This window comes from Anas platyrhynchos, chromosome 7 (genome assembly GCF_047663525.1).
Source record: "Anas platyrhynchos isolate ZD024472 breed Pekin duck chromosome 7, IASCAAS_PekinDuck_T2T, whole genome shotgun sequence".
NCBI classification, from domain to species: domain Eukaryota; kingdom Metazoa; phylum Chordata; class Aves; order Anseriformes; family Anatidae; genus Anas; species Anas platyrhynchos.
Window position 1 is genome coordinate 19101034 of NC_092593.1, and position 21771 is coordinate 19122804.

At 36.1% G+C, this 21771-nt stretch overlaps 1 protein-coding gene across 17 annotated transcripts in view; it reads right to left on the bottom strand.

Annotated features, from left to right (window-relative positions):
• The window catches only part of COBLL1 (cordon-bleu WH2 repeat protein like 1), an 81649-nt gene that overhangs the window by 21946 nt on the left and 37932 nt on the right, over window positions 1-21771 (bottom strand). For 10 of the 17 annotated variants that reach the window (XM_072040881.1, XM_038182035.2, XM_038182032.2 and 7 more), the window contains exons 2-7: window positions 13244-13423; window positions 8691-8892; window positions 7547-7775; window positions 5870-5908; window positions 4896-4993; window positions 4539-4778 (exon numbers count right to left, since the gene is read on the bottom strand). In XM_072040881.1, the coding sequence (XP_071896982.1) occupies window positions 4539-4778; window positions 4896-4993; window positions 5870-5908; window positions 7547-7775; window positions 8691-8892; window positions 13244-13335 (900 nt within the window). In that variant the 5' untranslated portion in view covers window positions 13336-13423. Of the gene's footprint in view, window positions 1-4538; window positions 4779-4895; window positions 4994-5869; window positions 5909-7546; window positions 7776-8690; window positions 8893-13243; window positions 13424-13743; window positions 13873-14450; window positions 15765-20448; window positions 20579-21771 lie in introns of those variants that run through there. The other 7 variants (XM_038182034.2, XM_072040875.1, XM_072040878.1 and 4 more) reach the window with 6 other exon arrangements.

Below are 21771 nucleotides of genomic sequence, written 5' to 3' on the forward strand. Positions count from 1 at the left end.
AGTTTTTATAAATAAAGCATTCAGAATAACAATGGCAGTGGCATTCTGGATATAATCAAATGCTTTTCTTTTAAAGAAACATCAGAACTGGAAAACTGCATCTACTTCTACAAAAACTAAGGATATATACATAAGGATATATACATATACATGCATACGTGTGTGTGTATATATATATATATACACACACACACATACATATATATATATATATATGTATGTATATGTATGTAAGTGGCATTATACATTACCACTTTCCGAAAACCCTTGAGAGTCCTCTCCACTTTCAAGTGTTTTTAAACTTACTAGCTCTAAATGCACTTCTGGCAAGAGCCATCTTGCCCAAAATTAGAACTAACAAATAAGTGAGGAATTTTCCATCTGATTTAATGTAGAAATTTACTGGACAAACGCGATATTTAAACTGTACAAGTCATCTTCTGCATCTTTCAAAGAATAAACAAATCATGCTAAAAATAAACTTGTAAAAGCCACACCCTCACAGCCATCATACTAATTTCTCACCTAATAATAGGAACTATCTATCTTCAAAACCTAATTCCATCATCATTCTGAAATTAAGACAAAAAACAATCCAACCAGAATGTAACTGCTCATACAAAGAGAAAGCAGTTTCTTTCTTAAGGGAAGGGATGAAGCTGTAGGAGGTAAATGTTAAACCCTTTTTCATATTGTGAGAAATTGGACTACAATACACTATGAATTTGAAGAAAGACAACAGTGAGAACACTGTTCCCTTAAAGTTGGCTCGTTTCACTGTTGTCTGATGTTACTACTTTGGCATGTTTGTGTCAAAACCAGCCAAACAGTTTATCCAGGCAAAATTGACATTTCACTTTGTCTTCCTTGTGGACGTTACAAAGGAGTTTTGTCCATAATAAGGCACACGCGGAAGGTCATCCTGGTCCAGAAAAGAGCTGAGGTATGTATCCAGTTTGCCAAATAAACTGAAGGCTTCGGAACTAAGGCATTCTTAAAAGCAATACGATTTGCAATTAAATGCTTTGAATAATATAGAAGCAGATAAAAAGTAACCCCTTAAAAAATTACATTTTAAGTTTTGTAAATTCATATAACAGGACACTGTAAAACTCCCATGAAAAGTAACAATAAAACCCCCAGACACACTAAAGAGCCTAGCAAACACACCAGTCAGTCTAAAGAGCAACCACTTTAAATTACAGCAGCAGGATGCACATTTTCAACAATGGGGAATACAAGAGCAAATTTCTATATTATTTACAATGAAATAATTGTAGTCTAGTGTGACCATTGTACTTGCTGCATTACTGACAAATGAGTTGGACTAAAATGGTATTATCTGGCCACTTAAGCTTAATAAACTATCGGTGCACATGCTACAGCTGAAAAATGCTGTGCAACTATCAAAACTGACTTTATTCTCCAAAGCTTACGCTTCATTTCAAATTCTGTATTTAGGATATAAATTCATGGACTACAGACTAATTCTTACCGTGCAGTTAAATAGTGCCCAATTTCATTTATAAAGCTGCAAATCCTACAGATGACATTTTATTTAAATAAAACAATTTTACATTGTCTCTCACCTAACACTTTATATTTTTAAGGGAACTGTCCTTTATTTTACAGTTAAATGAAACCAGAAGCCAGAGGTTCCTTTTTGTTTGTTTTAGAAACTTCAGTGGAAGCTCTAAGAAAAACAAGCTTCCAAACCTTCCCCTTGCCAACATTACTCAGGTAGCTCTCAATCTCACAGCCAAACAAGTATCTTTTGGTGGGTTTATGTTAGTCAAGTAGGCCTATCAGATTTTTTCTGTCCTCCCAATTATGCCCACATGGTTTCGAAAATCAAGACTCTCATTCACCCATGTGAAACAGAAAAGTCTAGGTGGGATAGGACCTCTGGACATCATTCAGTCCAACCCTCTGTTGAAAGCAGGATCTTAGATTAGAGTATTGCAGGAACCTGCCAAGGCACATCTTCATTATTTCCAGTAAGGGACCTTTTATCACTTCTCTGAAAAACCTATTCCAACATTAAATTGTTTTCACAATGGAGAATTTTCTTCTTATACCTGAATGGAACTTTCTCTGAAGCAACTAATGCCTGTAGGCCCTCATCCTGCCACCTAAGCAACAGAATATCTCCTACATTCCTTATAATACCTTCTGAGCATCAGAACAGCGTGATTAGATCCTATCTGAGACTTAATTCCAGATGGTTGTGATCTCCCTGAATGGTGGTTCTTCTGGCATACCTATCTCTCTCCTCCCAGTTTGGTGTCAGCTACAAGTTTGTTGAGAGTGCATTCAACTGCATTATCTGGGTTGTTTATAATGATATTTAACAGTATTAGACATACTATGAGCTCCTCAGGAGCTGCACCACACCAATCTGGCTGAACCATTAACCATTTGAGGTGTTTAGCAGGTTTTCATCCTATCTTGAGTTTCTTCTGTCTAATCCATACCTTACCAACTTGTTAAAAAAAAAAAAAAAAGAAAAAAAAACATCAGCCATCAGCATTGCTGACAACCGTGTCAAAGTGGAGATAAGTGATCCTGTCCCTCGGCCTTGTACTTGTGCTTTCTACTAACATACAAGCCTTCATATTATTCTTGAAACCTCTTGTCATTCCAAGCTTCAGGCTTGCCTTTACATTCCTGTCTACATCTAGGTACATCCAATAAGCCTTTCTGGCCTAAGCTCTTTAGGAATTGTTCTGTCCCCTTTCCATCCATCGCATTTTTGCACTTGAGCTCTACCAGCAGCTCTCTGTTTAAACAGGATGGTTTATTTTTATGCGTTCTCCATTTCCCACATAGGAGAATGGTCCACTTTTGTGCTGCAGGGAGGCTGTCTCTTGAAAAGCTCTCAGCACTGCTCCAGAGCAGCTTTGTCCTCCAAGGAAGTCTCCCATTAGGTACTTCCTAAGTGGTCCCTGATCAGGTTAAGCAATATGTACTATTGCAGTCCAAATTAATTCACTAGATGATATTTAATGGAAAACAGATATTAAAAAGGACAAAATATTTTACACAAATTAATCCAATTCAAATTGTGCAGCAAATGCTAACTCACATTTAGGTCCCAAGCTCTGTATTATCTGACAAACTACTGTGCAATCAAATCAGAATTAAACAGGAATAATCTCAAAAGAAAAACAAAAACAAAAAAACACAAGCCAAAAGCTTCACAGTTATAGAAAAAATAGTATAACATTGATTAAAGTTAAATTTTTGTGTATATTTTCTATATGGACTTCTGTCCTTTTTTTTTTTTTTTTAAAGAGTTATTCAACTTCAGTCAAATCACTTTAGATGAATAAGAAATGTCAGTATAAAATAATAAAACTAAGCAATTTTGTTGAGTGACAGATCCTGTCATAGATTACTGTTAGACATAATAGGATATTAATCATTTAAAGTATGTTGACATTAATAACTTATTTTCAAAAAGTTTGAATTCAATTAAAAGACAAACATGATGAAGTAAAAAAAAAGAATCATGTTTTTGTTTTTTTTTTTTTTTCTCCAAAGTTCCTTTTATTAAAATACAGAAAGAAATCTTTGTCTCCTAATAAGAAAGCTTTTCAGCAGGACACAATATACAAATTCAGAACTTCTGTTAAACAGTGCTCTCTTGTGGTTCTGTGCATCAATGAAAGAGCAAATCAACATATAAAGATATAGACAGTCACAGTTTGAAATTTCTCATCTAAATCTAACACAAAATTAATCCCTCAGCCTGGAATTTCATTTAGTTCTGCATTTTATCTTTTTAGCACACCAATAACCTCATTTATTAAAGACCACCTTTAGAGTCTGGATTCAAATCAAAATATGAAATTTTTTAAAAGTTTCAATTTGTAATGACAATTTTAACCTTGATCTTTATTTGGAATTCACAATTGACAATATTGGAAATACCTTGCACAATGCATCAACTGTTTTCCCAACTTCTGTTGGCAGAATCTCTGCAGTGCTGTGTATATGTGCAGTTCTGTGTATATGGGTAACTTAAATATATATCCAGCACCTCAAAGCTTCAATCAAGTACATCCCTGTTTCATTAAAATAAAACTTTGCTTTAACTTGCTGGAAGCACAAGAATCTTAAGATTCGTTTCCAGGATTTCCTCTTTTTCTATTAATGTAATAAACTACTCTTTATCATATATAACTGAAACATTAAAAGTGACACGTTAAACTAAAACATCAATTACAAGACACAGCAAAGTAAGGCAATGTTCCAATATTTAAATATGTAAAGGCTATTCATCCAAAAGACCAAAAAGATCCTCACAACTTACATAAGAAGTTGGTTTTCCATTTCCAAAATACAGCAACTACTTCGCATATGTGACAAAGACTAGAAGAAATGCATCTTCCAAGTTATTTTCAAACTCAATTTTTTAAAAGCACTTCACTTTTATTTACCATTCATGTATCAGCTGAGGCCTAAAGTAACAAGGCTATCAAGGTTAGTCTCTCAAAACTTCTCGCTTTAAAAGAAGTGAAGCAAATGTAACTAACCTGTTCATTCCTGTCAAGGCTGTTAGATTTCACAGTATCAGATGCTGGTCTGGCTTGGGCTTGTGCAAGTTCCTGGGGGACACTCTGAGAATTTGGCATAGGTGGTAAAGGAGCTCTCCGCTTCTTTGGCATTTCAGACGGCAAAGTGTTTGAGTCATACTGCTTGCTAACAGTGTTGGATCTTGTGATAAATGTTGGCCTTGGCTTGCTCATTAATGGAGTTGCTGGGGCACTGGCAGCCTTGGGATTTATGGGAAAGACAAAAAATAAGTTACTTTCCAGAAAACAATCAACAGTAATGACAGCTCAATGTAAATAAGTTTATAGAAGTTTTGCTTATACCAAGTTACATCTTACTTGTTCTCTTTTTTTCTTGCTTCGCTGAAAAAAGCTGAAAAAACCTTTGTTTTCTTTCTCTTTTAGAGCTTCTGAGTTTTCAGACATTTGGTAGGCATCTAAAATAGGAAACAATAGTTCTAGATGTTATTTATTGCACAGATTATTTCTCCCGTATTCTTACTTTTTCCACTGTCTGTCATAAGCCTTCTGGAAGGATATACAAAGCACACCATAAATCACTTACATTAATAGGTTTTCTAAAAGCTGTAAAATGAACAGGTTTCCTACCATCAGTGTTCACCCCTCTTTCTCTGAGCTCAGAATAGCTGAGTTTCAGCTGCTATTAATACCCCCAGCACTTAACCCAACCCATCCCACTTGTCATGTGTTATGGTTCATATGACAAAGGCCATAGGAGAGAAAAGAGCATCAGTCTGAAGAGACTTCTTCAGTTCACAATTCACAACAGCTTAAATACATAGCAAAGTGTGAAGTGGGGCAGGTCAGGTACAAGCATGCACATGGTATGACTATGGAGAAACATCACTGAAAGACCTGATAGGTGCTGCATGCACAACTGGCATGCAGTCATGGTAAAGATAACTGTATCTTGCAGAAGTTATCTTCCTTACATGGTCTTAACTCATGCAGACAATTTGTAAATATAGATGTTGTGTCTCTAATTTTCACTAGATTTAATTTTCTTAAAGAAATCTCATTGAATGCAAATGCAATAACCAACAGAAAGCAGCAGCAAGACCACTGTGGGACTAGGATCAATATAAGCATGACTATAAATTTAATTAATCAAAGTAAAACCATACAGAAATACTTTATATACAGCTAGGTATATCAATTTGTGTATTAACTTTTCTTAATATGCATTTATGATAGTACAGAGATAATTGCTCCTGTTACAGTTAAGCAGATGTTATAATAGAAGAGGATGGTAATATCATGTAAGTTTCACTGCAGATTTCAGTAAAGCCTACCTTGCAAAGATGGTAAGTTTAAATTGACTGGTGATGTGGCTACAGAAAGACAAAAAAGACAGACAAAGTCTCAGTCTGAATCAAGGATGTAGTTAGAAGTTACAAACACAGAAAGCCAAGCTGAAACATCAACGTTAGGAAAAACAACTGAAGAAAAAGAATATGTACCTTTACCACCCAATGCTAAAATACCATGTAAGAGTGAGCCTGAAGACATGCAATCACAGACTGGAATCTCAGATAGAGGTTCCATTTACACTTCTAAAGACAAAGAGACTAGAATATAAAATAGTTTGCTCTATAAATTTTGGATTGTCCATAACTTGGAAAATGGAAAAAGAATGTATAATGAAAATATAATCTGAGTAAAATACAATCTAAATTTATAGTCTGTTATATGGCACATCTCACTATTTACTTTCATGAAGAAAGCTGAAAATTCAGAGCTTAGAAGTTGTCTACAAAATGGAAACTGTGAACTAGTTTGCATTGAATGAACTGTAGCACATCTAGAGTTCCTAGTTGGGCATAGTCTTGCAGAAAGTGTGTATTCCCTTGTATTCTCTCCTATAGATTTTTGGCTGTTACTTGATTCAAATGACAAATGGTTCACTCTGTGCAAAAGGCAGCTCTGCCAGTCTGTGGAGGACAGCAGTAGCCAGATAATAAATGATAATTCACTATGGTTGCATGCAGTCCAAATAACATGTTTAGGCAACAAAAAAAAAATCAGTGATAAAAAATATTTCATTTTTGTTTTCTCCATGGGAAAAGAGCATATTTTCCAAACCTGACATTCTTTGATTGTTCAAGATAATTGCCCTTTGTGAAGCAGTTGAGAGAACTTTTGAAACCAAAGGATAAGGTTATCATATCTAAGGGCGCACAGTTAGAGCAGAAAAGAAAACAAAGGACAAAAATAGAACAGTGGTCCAGAATAGCAATGAGTCTGTTATTAGTACATTCAATACTGGGGCAAAAATTTCCTGTGAAAAATGTCTGAAATTAAACAAAACACATTGTATAGAATTTTTAATCACAGTGTATTAAGCCTTTCATTATAGAGATAGGCTTACAGCTAAAGTTAAAACCATGATAGGATGTCTGCACAAATATAGGCAAGTTAGCTAACAGCACCCCTGCTTGACCATAGTTACAAAGATAATTATTACTCCTTCTCAATCTACATATGAAATTAACAAATACAAATATTACACAGGAAAGCATTATCACAATAGTCTAATATTTCAGAATTTTAAAGCAAAACCATGTATCTATGGTGTTTCTATTCTTCTCAGCTCATCATGATCCTATGCGGCTTCTATGAGCTATGGGAAGTACAGAATTATTGGTCTTTTTGAGAAGGGGCAGGAGTAGGAAAGCAATTGTTTTTAAATGTTGCTTTGTACTGACCCACCTTTGCTGTTACCCAACACTTTGTTAAAAAATAGAACCTTCATATAACATTTCTTAATAGAGTTATAGCTACACTTTAAGTTTGAATTTTGTGGAAGATCAGTGAAATACATACCAAATTGCTTGAAATTAATTTTTTCACATGTTAAAAACAAAAACACCACTACCAAAAAACTACTCACACCAAAGCAAAAAGTATACTTTACTGAAATACTGAGTAGCTATCTTTTTTATGAGATCAATTTACAAAAGTTATCTTACCTCGACTGATATCCATGGCATATAATTCCCTTAGTCCAAGGTCATTAAGAGATTTTGTCACATCAAGAGCTTCTTGAGACTGGTAATTCTTCAGCAACACAGTTTGCAAAGGATCAAACTCACATTTACTACAGATAATTGGTATGAGTTCTTGAAGGGGTGAATGCGGACTAACTCTTACTACTGTCTTCTGTGTCTTCTTGTAGTTTATCACTACCCTTACTGTTTGCTAAAGAGAAGAGAATTTCAAATAAATATCCTGCACAAATTCTGAAACAACTGGCATTTTCATAACAGCCTTACAGTAATCACAGGAATTCCCATTAGTGTCAGCTTTAATGTTACACATTTAGCAAGATTACAAGAGAAACTAAGAATTCATTTGCAATTCCCTTCTACCTAAGGAGAGGACCCATGAAATAGCCTGCTCCACCCTTAGCATCTGTCAGTTGTCTGTCCAGCAGGGTACACACTTGGACTAGGATGCCCTACTAGGTTACATTAGGTAGCTAGAGAAGACAACAAATGAGCCATAGGTGTCTATGTGTGGGCATAGGACAAAGGTAAAAGGGCAGCTGAAGGGCTCCCCCAGCCTTGTTTAAGTGCTTTAGATAAATTAAAAAACAACAAAACAGACACAGCATTCTTTTATACAGCAGGTTTACAATGGAAGAAGGAAAGATTTAGGCAACTCCCAAAAATGGCTTTAGTATTTCTAAAAGCCCTTACCTTCTTAAGGGTATGTGTTAAAAAGAAAAAGAGCAGAGTAACAAAAAAGTACAGTATGCATATGCACAAACCACACACAGCAAGACAGATATTATGAGTTGATTTTCAATTTGCAGAAGGCTATATTCAGCCACACTTCACCTTCAGAATTCATCAGGACACTAAGGCCATAGGATTTCAAATGATACTGTAATGTTTCTTTCTTTTGGTAGCAAAGATGCTTGATGCAGCAAATTAATATATATTTTTACTCTCAAGAAGAGGCTATCTGGAACATAGAGCCAAGCTTTTCACAGGGGTGCATGCTAAGAGGATGAGATACAACAGGGAAAGCTGAAATGAGGCTGAGCTGCCAACTCAACTCGTTAAATACAACGATTATAATTTGTCAATACATTATTATTTTAGTTCTTACCTCTGGTATAACAGGAACAGGTTTCTTCTTATCCATTTGTTTTGGCTTTAAAATCACCTTTTCCACTTCAAGCATCCCCACTGGTGTATTAGGTTTGAATTTTATCTGGCTATTTTCTGCCGATACCAACTCTATGGTATAACTTGAGGGATTTAAATGATACTGTGCACAGAGAAAGATCAGCAAGTCCATCATTGGCTTCCTGTAAAACAGCCATAGTAGCAATTAAATAAGCTGTAAAACAAAGCATGATACTAAACATTTAACACTAAAAAACAACCACCACCACTAAAGAAAATGAACCAGCTTGCACAGAAGTATACCGAACGCTAGAATAGAGCAGGACGTTTTCGCTTGGGTGATGTGTTTCCTGAGGCCACTAGGGAGGTGTGGACAAGCAACCTCATTGGATATTTAATGGAAACTCTATCAGTGGTGACAAATGCCCTGCTATTCATTAAGAACAGTCTCTTTCCCAAGATTTTGGTATCTACTTTGAGGTTACAAGAAACTTTATTCTCAGAAATTCTGAGTGAGCATAAGCAATTTGGAGGAAGCAGATGAAATGAAGTTTGAGGAAGTCACCTTTTACAGATTTAGGGATCAAACAAGAGCCAGGTGTTTAGCACAGTTGAAGGGGAAGAAACTAAATCACAGTGCAGTAGCTGAATGCCATTTCTTGAGAAGCTCTATGTAATGCAACAGATGTCCTTTTCACAATGAAGCAAGTCAAACTGAATTTTTCATTTATGATCACTAACTGTATGTCCTTTTGTCTCACAATGCAATGAAAAATACACAAAACAGCATATTAAGACAGTAAATAAATTCCAGAAGCAATTGGGAATATTCAGCCTAAACCTGCATTTAAACAGAAGTATCATAGAAGTGTTACACAGACTGGAGGTAAGGAGAATACAGTAACTTTGTATATTACAGCAATTAAACAGGTTACAAGATTGTGATATCAGTGGAACTGGTCATTCCTATTTATTTATTTATTCTAAGAACAGGACAATAATCTGTAAGGACCATTTCATTTTGACATCCTCCGCAACTTGCAGTTACAGCTACAAATATGGAAATCTATCATCTACTGTGTTTCACAAGGATATTACAAAAATAATTTAAAAGTCTGTGAAGCAGTCAAATGCTGTGTTGAAAAGAATACTGAAGTGCCTAAGTGAAAATTAATACAGGGTTTGGCTAGTATGGCTTTATCAGAAATCTTAAATTCTAGATGTAATCACATAACAGATGGAAGTATTCTGGTAGCATAACAAAATGTGGAGATAGCATCTACAAAGCATCAAGCTAAGCAGAATCCTAGATGATATAAAGATTGTGAATACATTTATACATTAAGTAGGAAGTTAAAACAGACTTTTCATATGATACAGATCTGTAAAAAGAATTAAGAATGACTGAAGCTTGGAAATTATTGTGGGCCCTTTAATTAACCCTAGAACATAATCCATTTACACTTGTACTTAAAGAACAGGCCATGCATCCCATAAGCAAACTGTCTCCTAATTTGTGGCAACTGGGCTGGACTCCCTGGTGCACATGCTGACCTTCCAGTTACTTTTTTTTTTCCTTCCCCTGGGGAAAGTTTCTGCTTGGTTAAATGGCAGAAGAGAACACTTGCCTCAGGAGACTAAAGCAGGAAGAAAAATAAAACCAAAAACCATGCAGAAATGATGCTCTAGAAGGTGTCAAAAAACAGCTACCAAATACTCTGAAGAATTATAGAAGAATGTAATGAACTCCCATGCCCTCATCTAGGAGACAGATATCACCCTGAGGAATACCATGAGAAATACACTAAGCACTGGAAAAACAAAACAAAAGAACACCTGTTCTTTCATCTACACACTGCTAAAGGACAGAATTTATTTCAGATCTCTCATATATCACAGCCTGCTCTGATTAGAAGGAAGAACTACTCTGTTTCCCTTCCTTCTAACCCATAATAAAGCAACTGCCTCCATCTCACCCTAATAAGAAAGGAAAAGGAGCTGTAAATGTGAATTATCCTGTTTCTGCATTTCACTGGAGGCAGGACAGCATGGCAAGAGGGAGCCAGAGAAGACAGCAGCCAGTACTTCTTGAATATGCTATTAGCCAGAGAGGTTGCTACTGGAAGTTATTCATTACCACTTTTCAGGTGTTTTTTGTTGGTTTTGATTTTTTTTTAAATAACCCAAATATCCTTAAAAGATGCCCTTCCTCTGGCCTTTGGTTGTAGGAGAAAGGTACAAATGCTGAGGATGATCAGGACAAGAATTCACAAGCAAAGATCACAGAAAGCTGTCCTGTGGAAATGCAGCCCAGTGACAAGCGCAAGCCCTCACCTTAACCAGTCACAAAAAGCAACAGACAGGTAAATGAGAAATGTAGCTGTTCATAAACAGCAAATGCAAATTAGTACACGAAAACAGCTATTCTCTGCAAATTTGCTTTCTATTGGTACTTCCTAAAACGTCCTGCTCAACTGGAAGATGCTAGATCACATTCTCCAGAACATGTAAAATTTCTTTTACTAAGAAAATTATAAAAAATACTGGATCAAGTGTTTAAAAGAAAAAAATGCAACAAGTTTCTACATGCTGCTCCAAAAATGAGGGACAAAATTTAGCTACATTAAGAAAGTTATCATTCTTACATGATCAAATGTTAGAGGTGAGGTCTTACCATCATGAGACTGATGGTAAACACAACTGAACAGACAAAATCCTGTTATCAGCCACAGGTGAAAGATAATAAGAAAAAAATTACAGGCAGTTTGGTTTTCTATAAATCTCTGATTACTTAAATCTATAGATCTCTGGCCTTCCTTGCAAAAGTGTTTATTAAAGCCGTTCTCTAAAAAAGACACTTGTTTTGATTAAGAACAAATAAACAAATAAAAAAAACAACCAGGAAAACCCCTGAATTTGTTACCAACAAATATAAGTACAATAGATTTTGAAAAGTAGGGCAACACTACAAAGCTGGCTATTCATTGGCTACACGGAGTAAACCAACAGTTTGCTAAGAATACCCTAATGACTGAAAATACTCGAGAACGGATCAAATGGAAACTCAAAGGGCTCTAAGGAAATTCAGCAAAGCTAAAGTCTGTCTGAAACGTGTCTGAAACTGTAAAGCCATGCTACCCTGCAAAAATTATTTGATGCACCATTTCCAAATAAAATACATGTCACTATTATACTGGCTGTTGAAAACTAAATTAATCTACTGACAAGTATAATTGAAACTATTTACTGCATTCAGAGAAATCTTTCTCAAACTGCATTTCTTTCTTGTGGGAAAACACACTTAAAACAACCAAGCTGCTAGATAAAAAAGTTTGTCAAGTTATTTTTGATTCTCTTTGGCTGCAGAAAAATCTAAGTCCTGTGTTGTATTTAAAACCAAGGAGAAGATTCAAAAATCTCATACAGAAAATATAATGACACACAAGGTAATTTGTCTGAGTGAGGATATATGCAACATTGCTTTGTGGCACTTTGTTCTGAGCAAAGCAAGATACAGAGTACATGGTACTCACAAGCATGGACAAAAGGACTGAAAAAAAAAAAAAAGGAGAAACCTGTCGGAATGCACAATTCTTACAGCCAGAAATACTCCTTGCTGTAAACATGCTAGCAAGAACACTTTATGAAGCATCATAGTAGTAACCAATTATTTCAGAACATTTGTTTTAAGAAATATGACCTCAGATTTAATTTATCCTGAAAAATGAGATGCAGTCTGGAAGAAAAAAAAATAAAATAATAATAATAATAATAATAATAATAATGCAACCTCCACCACAAGCCGGCATTTTATATCTAGAAAGTGACCTCATCAACTCTAACAAATGACAAAGCATGCAAATGGACTTGAGCTACAAAACCCGTTATCTCTCATTAAGATGTGAGGCGGATGTAGCTACGTTTACTTTACCCAGTGCAAAAAAAAAAAGTCTGTACAAACTGGCATCCTAACTGTTCTGAACCATTGCTGTGTTTGAATAGTACTTCCTTAGTAAACCCACTGTGATAATTTATACACTATTGTAAGTCCCAGGATTTATGATTTCAGTCGATTTCTAAGTCTTTCTGAACTAAAGGACACTCACAATCTATATTGCCAATTACCAGACTGAAGTATGCATTTCAAATTAAAACTAGCTTCAGCAAAACATATTTGATTAAAAAAATGCAAAGCTGTAGCTAAAAGCTTTCTTAGAATTATAGATTTTGTCTGAAATGATAATACCTTTTTTTAAGACTCATGGTAGTCTATAGGTAGTAGTACTGAGCAAATGCTTGACTTTGTAGCTGAGTAGGAAGCAGAACTCATCTTTAAGGTCTAACACAGACACTTTCACAGTATCTGAAAACTCCATGTATCACACAAACCAGTATTCTTCCTAGAGATCTGCAGTGACTAGAAAGAATTCACAACTTGTGTATTTTACTGAGTGGTTTAAAAGTGGATGAAGGTCAAAGTAAACTTGAGTAGGAAGGAAAATTTAAACCAAAGTATCATACTGCGTATCATACCTCCCGTTAACTGTAGTATATTTGATCACATCTCCTGGCAGGACCACTGACAGTTCAATGTCTTTATCGATTACATTCTCTTTCTGTTCCATGATGAGGTTGACTGATTCTGTGTCATCAAATGGACAAACAGCAATGGGTTTGGGTTCAGATGGAGGAGGAGGTGCTTTAGCTTTTCTTCTGAAATAGATATATAAAAATTAAGAGTCAAGTTAATTGAATGACTTTTTCCTCTCCTTTATAGTACACAAAGGCAAGACTTTTCTTGAGCATTCTCCAAACAGATTTACTGGATTAGTCTAAACAAAAACACTGTACTACACAGTATGCAGCCAAATTGCACTGGCTATATGTCTAATCTATAGGACAGACAGAGGAATAATCACACTTTTCTTCCCCAATTTTTTCTTTTGATTATTCAAATCCTTTAAACAAATCCTACTAGCTCTAGGTCTATTTATTTCTATACAGTAATAAAATACCAGTATTACCAATCCTACCGTGTTGTAATACTTCTTGACATTTCAGTCACAATATGCTTTCACATTTTCCTCTCACCAAAAGAGGAAGATAGATTTTCTATCTTTATTTTCTTACTATTCTTTCCTGTCTTATTTCACACACACACAATCCTTTGCAAACCTGAAAAAAAAAAAAAAAAACAACACCACCAAAAACACACCTAATGGTCTGAAAGCAACACGTTGTTCTGCACCTCTTAATCTGTTTATGTTACAGCAAATTCTGAATACAGGACTTATTTCTACAACATGCCTTTCTATTCAAATCAGTTTTTACATTTCATGTATATAATTACAATGAAAAGATACTACAATCAAGACTTGCATCATTAGATGAGAAAACATCCAATACAGTGGACATGCATTACCTCATGAAAACTTTTTCATTTCTTATAAACATTTTTTATTTTAAAGACTAGAATGAAGTCAAACACACTAAAAGCTAAAATACACATGTATATTGTATATATGTACTGTATATGGATATTTAAAAACATAATATAGTAAGTTTCCAAAAATATGCTTGCAATTTAGATCCTTGGAGTTGTACCAAAGTTTGTTTACTTTAAAAACAACCAAATGCGTTAACTTCTGGAGTTATCCTACAGAATTAACCCAAAAGATTGAGAATACAACAGTTAGAAACATACATCTTCCTTGACAAAATGAAGTTTAAAGTCACTTACAACAAAGAACAAACAAGGTCCAGAACAGCATTGCAACAGACGACTGTGTAATGAAACTTCACATGACTGAGCTGTTTCTGAAAGAACTTGGAGTTTTGAACTTCAGAACTCCGAGCTGAATAATTAACTATTCACAGCCTCTCCAGGCTCCTCAGGAGTACTCCCAAACATCCAAACACACAGAATGAAGATTCATCATCAACTTCTACGCCTCCTCTCTGCTCATGTTCCAAATTAGTTTTGGTGTACACCTCCCTCTGCACACAGGGTGTGAGCTGCACACTTAACATTGATTTCTACAGCAACATGCCTGCGTTGTTTCTGGGTTATGTGAGTGTTGCAAAAAGTATGAATCAAACTGCTTTTTACTCCTCCCCCACTTAGGTTTTTTTGTTTTGTTGTATGAGTTTAGCTTCCATATAACTACCAAAAAGAACATCAATACCAATACAACTATAAAAAGCTATATAAATATAAAAACCACTAACACATTAGTAGTAAGAAATAAAGTAAAAATCCATACCCAAAGCAAAGCAAAGCACTGCTTCTCACCCTACATATTCATCCTTACATCTTTAGGTGACTTCAGATATTTACTACAACTGAACTTAGAATTTAATCCCTGAAGACTACACAATACAGTAAGATTTATCTGCAAATGCTAGTGGACTCTGTTTTCCATTAAGCAGACAAATGCTATTTCATTGCTGAAACTCCACTATCACTACAGAGAGTGCTTAATCCAAAATGAACACATCAGTAAATGCGTGGTCTGAATCAGTAAAACGCAGCCTTATTTACAATGTCCAGCTTGCACTGCAGAGAGCTAGAGCTGGAAAAATAGTAGACAGAATTCGGGTGTGATAGCTGGGCAGATGACACTACACATAGCAGTGTGCACACACGTGGGTTTAGGCAGCCTGGCGAGGCTGACTCTCCCCTTACACCAACGAAGGGTGGCATATGTACCCTACCCATCCCTAAGAGACCTTCAGTTTCTTTATGGTGAGTTACGCTTGCATTTCTTGCCCCACTCAGAGGAGGAAAAACCTCCAAGTATGCCAAAAAGTCAGTGTAATGTCTGTGGACAAACTCTTATTAAGTGAGAGGTATTCCCATTCTCAAGTTTTCTGTTTCTTTATTTTTCACCCATTCTCTCATCTCTCTCTCTCATTCTCACCCCAAGCAAGTCACATTTGGCCTTACAGATATTTTTTCTTCTTCTCTGGTGTCCGGTGTCTCTGCCTTCTCAGAAGAAAGGCTGCCTGACTGGTGGTGGATGAAGTCCTGCACCCCCATGGTCCCAGAGCTGGTACTGAGCAGTTAGGGGAATTAACATGAATGTTATTATGTATGTAGGTGTAAATCAAAAGCAGCAAGTGACAGGCTGCAGGAAGTCCACTTGCAGCAGCACTTGCAGCCTGCAATCCCTCCCCTCCTCTTTTGCACTCTGCAGCCTGCAAGAAGCTGCTGCAGCTGCTTCCTCTCAGAGGCATCCTCCACACACAGTTTTATTCAAATGCCAAGCATCATAAAACCAGCATTATCCAAGTAACTCCAACTCTATGGCATCATTTCAAACTCTTCTCCATCATAAAGATTCATCAACAAACAGCAGCCCAGTTCTCTCTTGCCTCTTCACCTCTACCAGGTTCTGGGAAAGCAATTAGGCTTTCTTTTAATGATTTTGTTAATAAAAAGAGAGTGAATTGTTAAGCTAATTTTTCCTCCTGAGAAGAAGAGAACTCTTAAAATTAAGAAAGACAAAATGCAACCATAATGAAGAGAATAAATTCTAATCAAACTAACAGTTCAGAGGTCAGAAAAAAGGTGCTCAGTAAATGGCCTCATTCAGTGTCTTTCATTTTCTTATGGCTTCCAGATGTGCTAGGAGCTAAGCAGACTTATTCTAATCTAATTTTCAAAGTAAATATCAGAAGGAGCTAGAACAACCAAAACATACTCTTTATTTTCTTGGCTACTACAGAAGTAAAGGAAAGCTGCAGGAAGAATCAGCATACAGCTTATTTAGCTACAACATCCAGAAAGGGAGTTAAAATAGAAATTGACTCCAAATAAGGACACAGGTCAACAAAACTCCTCTGGAAACTGTGTGGCAGCATCCCATACAGGGCAGGTACTCGCTGCTTCCCCTGTTTCCCCAGGTCTCAGCCCCACCAGCTGACAGACTTCTCTCTGCACCGGCCACTGCAAACCTGCTGACCCCCCTGACGGGCCATGCTTCCCCCGCTGTTTCTCACCAGCTAAACTCACCAGCTACCTGCTAATCTCCAACAGCTCGAATGTCAGATCTGTCTAATCAACTGCTCAAAACAAAGTAGAAAAAAATAAACCTTTGTCTGCTGATCCTTCCTAGCCCTGGAAAAAGGCAGCCAGAGGGATGTTCAAGCTCTTTCAGCAAAAATGCAGACATAAGATTTCATCATTTTGTTAAGAAAAAGCAGTGTGTCCTTTTAAATCAAAAGCAAGGCCATAAAGTCAACATTTTATGTGCTTCACAACCCACTTCTACATACCAAAGTTTCGTTGCTGTATCTCAACATATTTCCTGCTTGCAAAAAAAACAATAGTGTCAATGATCTGAATGTGTGGAAGCCCATTTTAAAATAAAGATCTGGGTACAGTAAATAAATAAAGCACATCTATTTGATGTTATATTTAAAAATAATAATGAAAGCCAGTTAAAAAAAAAAAAAAAGCCTGTCAGAAAACTACAAGCAGTGTATTTTTAACTATGAGCAACTAGAAAAGAGCATATTATAATAATGAGAAATACTTGAACTTACAGTGACCTGGATATTCCAGTTATTGCCAGCACGTCATCTCAATAATGAACACTTTCCCCAAAAACTGGAGAAAGAGAGGAAATTATCTGCTACATAACCAAAGGCTACAGTACAAACAACCGCCTCTTCAAGTCCTGTTTTCAAAGAGTATTAATGTTTACAGTACTTAACTTCCATCCTTCAAAACAATTACATGAGACAGTACACAAAGACAGCTTGATAGTCCTTTCAGTGACATTATTTTGGCTCTAACCTCATCAGGACCATCTCTCAGGTTTTCCATGGCAATCACATAAGACGCAAAGGCCAGAAGGGGACTCACCTGCAACTGCTCAGCTCTCAGGTACTGAAAAATTTCATTCAATGTAGCAGAATAAAAACTTTCTACTGCACAACAGATAGATTTAAGTTTACTAAGCAAACTTTAAGTTTGTTCTGGCATCACTAAGAACGCGTGTTTCTATGAAGGGCAGAGATTTTATTTTTTGATACCAAACTTCACAAAATGATATGCCACAACTACAAGCAGCACTTTTTAAATTTTTCACTCAAAGTCAGTAAAGCAACTAGCTCTGTTGAGATCACCTTATGAGAGGAAAAAAGGCCACTTCAATAAAGCTTCTTCTAGAACTTTTCTTGCTTTTGATTTTGCACTCAAAGCAGTTGTTATAACATTTTCTTGATTATTACAATAATGCTGCGCCACTGCTATGCAGCAGTAGCGGACAGCTGCAACACCTTGCACATCATCTGCTCTGTGTGTTCATATGTTCCGTTCAGAATGATACATCAGCAACACAGACAACATATTTAAGCCACTAATTTCTTCTGCAAGCTTCCCAGTTCAGTACTACTCATCTTTAATACTCACAGAATAAATTTGTCTTGTACAATAAGCAGAGAAAAACACCATCTTTCCTGCTGTTTATTCATTTCTGTCTTTGGGGTTACAGTTTCACAGCATCACTACTGCATATCCTCAAGATCAAGCACTACTTGCTAGGAAAATGCTCGATGACAACTGCAGCATCATTGATTCTTGCTGTAGTCCATGAAATGATGCAAGTTATCAAGGTAAGTCACTAAAAAGAAAGGTTTTACCTTTTATAAAAATCAAAGCTATATATTTCAGGGCATATGCATACACATTCCCCTTTAAAAAAAAAAAAAAAGGGTATTTTGTAAGACATAGGTATTCAGTAATCCACATTTTAAATTAGTTTGCAAGATGGAGCTCCCAATTTGGGATTTGATAGTTACACAATCAAAGACATGAAAAATTGAGTAATTTACAATAGTGTCACTTTCATCTGCATTTTATGGATGATATTTCTCTTTCCTTTACTTAGAAGTAGCTCGATTTTCATTTATATTGTTCTTAATCTGAATACTAACGATAGCATTGACATACCCATGTGGCATATTTTTCCCTTAGCCTGGGAACTCTGGAATACATGGCTTCTTGCATTATAGTAGTTACAAAGCTGCTGTCAAGCCTGCATAACTCTGCTTAACCTTGTGATAGACCAAAATGAAAAAGCTCAAGCAGGAGTGCTCTTCCCACCCATACTACCACCAGTACAGCAGAGCTGGTGAGCTCAGGATTTACATTTTGTGCATATGAAGCACAAAGCTTTATTCTGTCTACAATCTGATATTTGGCATCTGTTCACTCACAATAAAAAAAAAGTTCTTCCAGACATCCTACTGTATGTGGTATGTGAGTCCTGATGTCCTGGGTGTTATTAACAAAGGACAGAACTCCTGTGTTTTGAAGCTATCTGTTCATCATTATGAGGAAACATCGCATGATATCCATTACAGTCAGTCGAATGATACTTACACACATACAACAGCATATGTACATGGGTTACTGGAAGAAAACATCTCAGTATTTTGCAGTACTTCATGGTAAGTCCACCTGCCAACATATCTTTAAAATTATATTTATTTCATACCACAACACAGTCATCAGTCATCTATTTTTCTAATTTTCAGAGAGACTTATCTTTCTCATCTTGGATTCACTCATTCTCATCCTGTCTTCAACTCTGAAGTTGACAGAAAAGAAAGGACTGAAAGTCCTTTGCTTCAGACTGCCCAATGAATTGGAGCTCTTCCCAAAGAGGGAAAAAAAAATTCTCAAAAGCAGAAAAACCTAATTGATTTATAAGCTTCTAGAGTTCCCCCCCCCAAACACTACTGCACTCAGCAAACAGAAGTGAAATCATCACCTGTAACTATCTACATTACTTCTTAATCACCTTTCATTGCTGTTTGCTGCATCCCAGCTCTCTATATACACATTTCTAACAAGTTACTTTAAAAATATATAGATTTTTTTTCCAGTCACTTAAAGTTCCAGTTCAAGAAATTTAAAGTTATGCTACTCATGTGGCAGAACACCCTCTGCACTGCTTTGTTCTTGTGATTCAGATGTCTACACAAAATTTGGGTTAGAAGTAGCGCTGCTGAAGAGGTTACTTTTGATGTACTCTAGTATTCTTATCTATCCTTAAAATATTTTAAGGATATTTATCCTTAAAATTAAGCAGCTCAAGTACTTGCTATACAAGCCTCATGGCATCTATACAATGTGCCTATCAGCCTTGATACTAGGCTTTCATCTCTAGATCAATATCACTGTTTGATACACAGTCTCTATCATTATTTCTACTATAAAAGCACCAGCTGGATATTAAGATCAAGGTATGGATCAATGAGAGGCAAGCACTATCCATTCTTGGAAGGTTATCCCTTCAAGCCGGGCTTATGATACCTGTAGGACAAAATGAAGGAAAAAATATTTGCTGCATCTGCTCTGCAGATAAATGTGAGCTTTCAGGTTTCACACTCATCCACTTAGCTATCCAGGGAAGCTTCAGCGTTTATATTGTACAGATATATCTAGCAGCAAGTTCAATAGTTACAAAAGAATAAATGTACAGAAGTACATTTCAACTTCAATTTCCAGGTGGAGGAACAACCAAGAAAATCTTTGAAATCTTTTGTGATAATGAGATATTTCACTGTGTACTTTCTATACAAATTCTCAAGCCTGAAAGGAGATCAACACTGCAAATTATTTCTGGTATTTTTAAAATGTTACATAAGAGATGGTACTAGAAATGAAGAATTAAGAAAAGGGTTCTCGTAAAAACAAAAAGACCTTGTACAACTGATATACCCACCGACTGATACGCCAGTAGTGATGCTACAGGTGATATGATTAATAAACTGAATTTTGAAGATCATCTCTATGACTTCACTCAGTGAGGATCCAACAAGCAACAAATTCTCTGCAGACGTTTTCTTATTTGTGCCCACATTTAGATAATTGCTACAGTGAAAGAGAAAAAAAAAAAACATAGAATACCTGTTTTTCCATCCCCTTCCGTAAGGGAATTGGACCACAAATATGAGGCATCCCAGGAATCAAGGTATGTTTTCAAAGCTCTTGCTAGAAAAAAAGTTTTTCCTAATCAATGGGACGTGTTGAATCCCTCCCTAATAGCCTCAGAGTTCTAAAGAAAAGAATTTTTAAAAAGAGTCTTATCCTAGAGAGAAATAAATCACAGGACTGGGACTGTAACCATGACAGTAAGGTGAAAGCTAAATGGAATCTTCGGACGTCTGGTACACACTGAATGCAAGAAAGCAGCAAATGAATCCTTCAGTTCCCTGCAGACCATTTGGAACAGACACTTGCCCGTCTGATTGTCTGTCCCCATGGCACTGGCAGTCTTGAAAACAGAAGAGACTGTATTCAAGCCATAATTTACGCAATGTTTTCTCCTATTAGAAGGAAAAAGGGGGGATTCAGAGGCAACAAACACAAATCTGTATGGCACAGGCATGTTTTTAATTGTGGCCCTCCCTATATTAAAGGGGCACCAACTTCAGGATAGATTTCTGTAGCATAAGTTTCAAATTTATAATTAATTTTCTAAAAAAGCAAAAATTTGTTCATTGCCCTTAAAAGCCAAACCATAACTACCATTACAATGACCTTTTCAAGGTCACTTAACACACATGAAATACTAACCCTTGAGCACAGATCACCACTGACTCCATGTCACTTTATGCCATCCAGCAAAACCAGTTAGCTCCTCTCTAGGCGTAAGATTTGCCCCACTGCTAGGAAAACAGCCTAGAGCTTAGAATCCTAGCAGACAACAGAGGATAAAAAATACATTATGCCATAAATTTGCATAAAGGTTATTATTATTAAGGAATTATCAAAATGTATTCTTACACAAATGATCTTTTATACCACATTATGCTGTGCCAAAAGTACTATATCTTCTTAAAAACGGGAAGCAGGGGGGGAAGGAAGTGGAGGAAAATCACTTCCAACAGCATTACTTCTAAGGAGGTTAAGAACTTGGACTTGTGAAATAAATAGTGTTAACACTAAATTCAAATTTGGCATGTCATGTGCAACATGCCTCTGTAATAAGCAGATACTTTGTGGAAAGGTTGCTATTAGATAAAAGTATCAAATGAGAAAAACA